Raw genomic sequence first — 7,216 nt, forward strand, 5'->3', positions numbered from 1 at the left:
AGCCTTTCTTCTACAGAATAGCCTCTAATTTCGACTCACCAGATTACTCCAAAGACAATACAAGCCGACCAAGAAATATTTATATATGAGCACCAAAATGAGAAAAGTAATGCGCCACGAACTCCACACGTGATAATAGTAAGAGTAGTGATATAGTTACAAAGTGATTACACAAAAATAATATTATAGACTTACGCGACTTCATGTAATTCGTCAGATCAAATTTAAATTAAAAATAATTTTACAATTTGACAAATCAAAACAAACCACATCAGTTTATAAAATTACTTTTAAATAATCATTTTGTGACTAGAAGATTTTTCTTGTAAAAATACCAACTTTTTTTTAATTTCCCATCTTATTTAAATTTCAAGTTTTCCATACATAACATTAATTTAAAAGTCTACACAAAGTATTGTAAAAAGAGTCCTCTCTTGCATATAGCCGTAGTTGTGGAAAATAATATTAATAATAATTACATACAATCACAGCCCTGCCACTGGAAATTCAATATCCCTAACATCTAGTAGTACATCCGGCTGAAATAAAGATGTCCATCATCTCGAAAACTCATAATTTTTTCAACAGCATACAATAGGGGCAGGAAGAGAGATTCAGAACGAAAGAAGACATAAGATGGAGAAACAGAAGATGAAAAAACAGATTCTGTTGAGCGACTTAGCAGCCTGCATTACATGCCTTCTGACTCTTGGACTACTGCTCCCTGAAAGATGGTATGAATTTGGATATGTATATACGTTTGTTACGGTGTTTTTGAAGACCCTTGCATACACCATTTCTCCAAACACACCAATCCGTGAATCAAACATATTTGCCGTTGTATCGGCTGGGTTGAGCATCGAAAAAGTATTGTAATGGTCTGAGTTGGGGTGGTATTGTTGTCCTTGATACGAATAATTTTCCTGGTAAAATTGCTGAGTTGATCTTGGTGTGTCAAAACCACTAACAGGACCAAGAGGTCTTCGAGGTATGACTATCCCAAGACTAGGGGCTTTGCCTTTAGAAAGTTTTGTCTTTTGGCCCTTGCCATAGAGTGGGACTAGGGATGTTTGGGAAATCTCAGCTTTGCATACAGGGCATTGCTGCTGTTGCTGGTCTTGATCTTCACAAGATTCGCTCTGGAAATGAAGCCATTTGTAAATGCAGGGCCAGCAGTACAGGTGACCACAGAGTGTCACCACTGGATCTTGCACAGTCTCTAGACAGATGTTGCAATCAAACCCATCCGAGGTATTATTTTCAGCATATGCGAATGCATCAGAGACAGATTTCCACTTTTCTAGGGAAGACTTATCCTCTCCAAATGAGTCATTTTGAGACAAGGCCTCCTCAAAGTACTGCTCTATGGCCATTTATCTGTCAATGGATATGTTTTCCTTTGATATCTAAATCTGAGAACAAAACGAAAAAGAAAAACAAGGTTAGTAAGGATGCAAAGAGACAGAGAGATTGACACGAGATATATCCCTGCAACCAAACACACCTCAGACAGGCCAAAGGGCAAAAAGAAAACATAGGATTTCATCCACCCAAAGGCCAAATTAGATTAAATAATAAAATAATCGAAGCCCCTCTTTAATAATCGAAGTAGACTTTTATATGTGACGATAAGCTGCATAGAGGCAGTATTAGAGATTGCACAAACCCATTCCTATGTCAGCATATAAATCAGTACAGATATTGAACAACTTGAGGAAATTGAATCGAAATTGCTTTCTAGAAAGATTCAGACTTGATTCAGTAAAAGCTTTACATCCGAAATATAAAAGTAATTGGATTATTAAAATACCATATCCAGATCAAGTCCGATGCAGTATTAATCAACGTCTAAAAACATCAAAATATCCCAACACCATCACAAAACAGAGGAACAAAAAATCATATTAAGAATATGGCAATTGTTGGCAGGTAGGAAATGGGTGAACAAAAGCTCATCTTACATCTTCACAAAAGCTTCCCACATAAACCTAAATTGCTTAACTCCCATCTAACTGCTTACCCCAATTCAAGTTTCAAAGGCCTGAGATCTTTAACCCTCGTCTATCCCTAATAAAGATCTGATTTTTAAGGTTATTCAGAAAGAGAGGGATAACCAACATAATCATCGACGTTTTAACATCTATCTCAGAACGAATTAGCAAAGCAGACAATATAAGAACTCAAGATTATATTATGTTTCAAACATCTTCCATTATAATCATGTGTATAAAAATAATAAACTTAGACAATCAATAGAAAATATAATATTGATAGGATGAGATCCAAAACTCTGCTTATCAAAAAAAAAAAAAAAAAGATCCAAAACTCCTTACCTATGCACTTAAAAGAAAGAAAACTAGCTTCCTGATGACCCAATAAAGACAACTAGATTTGAATCCCACTTAATTCTTATGCGAAGCAAATAGATCCTCAAGAAGCGAATCATAAACTTCAAAAAGTGCCTAATCTCGATGCCTATAATTTTTTATTCAGAATTAAGGAGACAGATAACACAAACAACAAGGAACCACCATAAAAGCATCAAACTCCCACCAACGAAATACAATCAATGTTCAGGAAGAGCCGACCCACAAATAAAAATGAGTTTTAACAGTTCAAACTGCATCTAAAACTACTCCTTGGAAAGAGACAAAAGGGTAAGCAACATTAGTCTTCAAGCAGACACGAGCTTCGCGCATGCTGTTTTTTATTTTTATTTTTTTTTTTAAAAAGAACGGTATTTGATCGAGATTGATGAAAAACGCAGAAATTTCACCCATTTTTTTGAGTCAAATGAGCTCCTTAAAAGAATCGACAAGAAAACGAAAGATTCAAGTAAGAAATAGAAGAAGCAGAAAACGACACAAACCCAGCTTGCGAAGTCTGGGTTCCTTTTGCCAAACCCAATAAAAACCCAAGTCCTTTTTGCTTAAACAGAGAATCTATACAAATTTCCAGGGAAACGAAAAGTCGCACTCTAATAAATTTCGCGTCTTAAGAGACTAGTTTTTCTCTTTTTGTTTTTCGTTGTCTTTCAAGACCCGGTTTGTTGGAGTCTATTATAACAGATAAGCAAGCAAGTTGGAGTCTTTGATATCCGAGTAAATATTTCTTCAGAATAGTTTCCATCGAAACAGAGATAGAGAGAGCCATCTCAAAGGATTCCAGAGACGGATCCGAGCTCATTAGACCCTTGTAACATACATACACTGATGCAGAGACACAGACGTGCGTATATGTTTGTGCTGTGAGACTCTTACGCAAAGACAGAAGAGATAAAGAGATTGGGAAACGTACCAAAAAGATGAGAGATTGGTTTGGTTTTCGAGATGTGTTCGTAGCTTGTTGGCAATGGCGAAACAGAGACGGAGAGAGAGTCGAGAGGTTGGCAGTGGCGAACGGCTAATTGAGAGGAGGCAATAACGACTGGCGTTGGAGGCTTTTATAATTGAGAGAATGGTACTTTGTCGTCAGGATACTAACGTGTCACGTCAGTTAATTTTTATTTATTTTTCATAACTAATAATATCATTTTACTAAAAAAGAGAGTGTTGTTTGGATACAAAAATGAAAAGATTTATCAATTTATTTTATTTTATCTAATTATTATATTTTTTTTAAAAAATTTTTATATAAAATATAATAAATATTTTTTTTTAATAATTTTAAAAAAAATAATATTTTATTTAATTTTTAATTTTTTAACTTATCATGTCTAAATCTTTTTTAAAAAGCAGGCTCCCGACATATTGTCCGTATAAAAGTACAACTACAAAAAAGAGAAAAAGTAATATGAAATAACTCTAAAGAAAAGTTATATTCTCACCTCTTTTACGTGATCTGGGCGGTTTACTTTTACAGATATTTTAATTATTTCATCCATCAGATCTAAATATCATAAATAAAATAATTTTTAATTTAAAATATTTAACTTTTTCATTTAATTATTACTTAATTATTATAATTTTCTTCAACTTTCTAATAAAATATTAAAAATAATTCAATTTTTTTAAAATTTAAAAACAATTATATTAAAAATTATTTTTAACTCTCTTTTAATTTTATAAATTTTTTATTCGATTTATTCTCTCTTATTTCTCATATTTACATAAAAATCTTAACTCAAATTATTTCAAAACTATTTACAAATTATCTCACTATTATTTATAAATTTTTCATCTCATCTGTATAATAAATGAGAGATTTAAGAATAATATTTGATTTATAAAATTTAAAATTTAAAATTTATGTTTCGAATAGAAATTTATCAAGTGTGTACTACACAAACTTAAAAAAAATATATCTCAAAATGAAAATGGTGAGATTGTTTGGTATTAATGATTATGCCAAGGAAATAATCATCATTAAAGTCGGGTTTTCCTTTTTTGTGCGATGCCATTGGAGGAGGATCGTGTTAATGCTAACATGAGTAATGATGTTTTGGATTTGTTTGCTTTTAGACGGAGCTTCCTTGGTGGTCTTCTTCTTTACTATATTCTCATCAAACCAAACAATGACAAATGCATGTTTTCAGTAAAAAAACAAAATAAAAAAATATCTTCTAGAAACGTCGGAAAATACATGACTGATAGAATGAGCACATATGCATGGTGGAAGGCGAAGGCGGGCGTGCCAAATCAGCAAGGCCGTGCGTGGTGGCTGTGGGTTGGTGGGCGGTGCCAATTTTTTTTTTTTTTTTAAATTCTTGTTTCCGTATTTTATTTCATTATTTTTTTTTACACTAGGCTAGCTTCCTTCATTTATTTATTTAAGTATTGTTAAATATCCTCCCTTTTCCAAAATATTTTTCCTTTGTTTTGTGAGAAAACAAATACAACTATCTTCATGCTAAGACCATTTACTTTTTTATTTTTTTGTACTTATAATTTTACATATAAAACTAATTTTATTATTATTTTTTTAAATTTAAATTTTGAATTTTGAATTTTATAATTATTAATATATCAATAATTGACACGTAAATAAGTAAATTTGTTTTACAAGTTTTTCTTAAAAATAGTTAATATTTTAAAAAAAGTCCAGTGTTGGTCATCACTAAGGTGCGGTTTGGATAGTTAATTGAGATGAAAATTGAATAAAATATTATTAGAACATTATTTTTTAATATGATTATTATTTTAAAATTTTAAAATTTTGAATTGTTTATTATATTTTTTGTGAGAGTTTGAAAAAATTATAATGATGAGATAAGATGAGATTAGATGAAATGAAATAAAAGATTTTTACTATTCAAACAGGGACTAACTTTGATAGATTCTTTATGTTATTTTCTTTCTCTTCCCAAGGCATATAGTTTTGACCTAGCCAATGAAATTTGCAACGGGTGAGATGGGTTTCTTTTGTTAAGATATAATATAAATAATAAAATATATTTTTTAATTTTTCTTAAAATTTTGAGATAAGTGCTGATTTAATATCTTATCAGAGCAAGTATTTTGAGTTTGAGCCTAATGAAGTTTGAATATGAACATAATTTTTATTGCTCACTAAACAACTTTATTCTCACACGCACAAATACATTGACAAGTATAGAATAAATATATATTTACAGATTCAATTCTAAGTAAGACTCCTAAAATTATGGTTGTAATATTCTAACTGTTATAGAGTCAAAAATCCTTGTAAATCCTTGTGATTCCATAGCTGTTATAGGCGTGATTTTTGCCTGATAATCAGCTTGTGTGATCTTGAGCTTGATTCCAAGGAATCATCATTTATATACCCCGTAAGATGGAGCTGCCATCAGCCAATCCAATCTTGTTTTGAAGAAGTTCTATACGTTGGCATGAAAATGGTTTTGTTAGTAGATCTATAAGCTGATCTTATGTGTTAACATGATGAACATTAAGTGTACCACGTTGTACCATGTCACAAACAAAGTGTAGATCAATCTGAATGTGCTTCAACCGAGAATGTTGAAGCAAGAATACCATGCCCTAGGAGCCTCTTTGAGGCCATAGATGGCCTTGCGTAACCTACAAACATGGTTAGGTTTGGATACATATTTGAATCCCGGAGGTTGAACTATATACTCATTCTCAGTCAACTCACCATGCAAAAATGCATTGTTGACATCAAGTTGTCTCAAAGACCGCCCCTGCATCACAGCAATTGTCAAAGCAGTTCTAATAGTAGCCAGTTTCACAACAGGACTGAATGTTTCCTTGTAGTCCAAGCCTGGACATTTATTGTACCCTTTGGTAACAAGCCGCACTTTGAAGCGATCAATAGACCCATCAGACCTTTTCTTAACCCAAAACATCTATTTGCAACCCACTGGATTACAATGCTTAGGAGGGGAATCCAATTCCCACACACCATGTCGCATTAGAGCAGTGAGCTCATCTGATATGACCTTTCTCCAGTAAGGATCACAGAGTGCTTGGCCCACACAACTGGGTTCAATGGTAGGTGGGATTGGGTGTTTTGTGACTAAATTAAATTGTTTGGGTTTGTAGATTTGATTCATTGACTTGGTAGTCATGGAATAAGTTCTCGATGGTTAGGGCACATGCAGGTCAATGGTGATTAATCTCGGGGACACCATTTTGCTATGGTGTATGAGGTGCTGTAATGTAATGACTAATTCCATGAATATAAAGATATTTTGTAAGATCGAAAAATTCACCACCATTATTCAAGTAAAGGCTTTTGATTTTGGTTTGAAATTTGGTTTCAACAAGATGTTTAAATTGAGGAAATATACTACTTACACCAGATTTTGTTGCCATAAGATAGAACCAACTATATTTAGTAAAATGATCAACCAAAATCAAATAATATCGTGAGCCTTCAAGACCAACAACATTAGAGAGGCCCCAAACATCAGTGTAAATAAGATCAAGAGGTGCATGACTTTGAAGACTAGTTGGACGAAATGGTTGTTTGTGTGCTTTATTGATTGAACAAGATGTATAAAGATGGGACACCTGCTCTTTTATTACTGGAAGAGAGGAATTAACAAGATGGTGAACAATTTTTTGAGACGGATGTCCAAGACGCTTGTGCCACTCATCGATCGAGGTCCGTTCATGCACATTTGCAACCATTTTTGGAGAAGAATCCACCAGTGAGTTCGAGAGCGTGTAAACACCATTTTCACATGCACATTTGAGTAGAACCGTCTCTGTGATTTGATCCTTAACAAGAAAAAATGAGGGATGAAATTCAACAAAAACATGTTTTGTGTAATAAA

At 32.9% G+C, this 7,216-nt stretch overlaps 1 protein-coding gene across 1 annotated transcript; it reads right to left on the reverse strand.

Moving 5' to 3' along the window:
- Positions 1-415: 415 nt before the first annotated feature.
- LOC109019709 (E3 ubiquitin-protein ligase RMA1H1-like) lies at positions 416-3,418 on the reverse strand. The gene is made up of 2 exons (XM_019002058.2): positions 3,298-3,418; positions 416-1,412 (listed from the first exon to the last, which is right to left on the reverse strand). Exon 2 carries the CDS (start codon positions 1,371-1,373, stop codon positions 615-617), a length of 759 nt encoding a protein of 252 aa, XP_018857603.1. The 5' UTR covers positions 1,374-1,412; positions 3,298-3,418; the 3' UTR covers positions 416-614.
- Positions 3,419-7,216: the final 3,798 nt, after the last annotated feature.

Source organism: Juglans regia, chromosome 10 (genome assembly GCF_001411555.2).
Source record: "Juglans regia cultivar Chandler chromosome 10, Walnut 2.0, whole genome shotgun sequence".
NCBI lineage: Eukaryota > Viridiplantae > Streptophyta > Magnoliopsida > Fagales > Juglandaceae > Juglans > Juglans regia.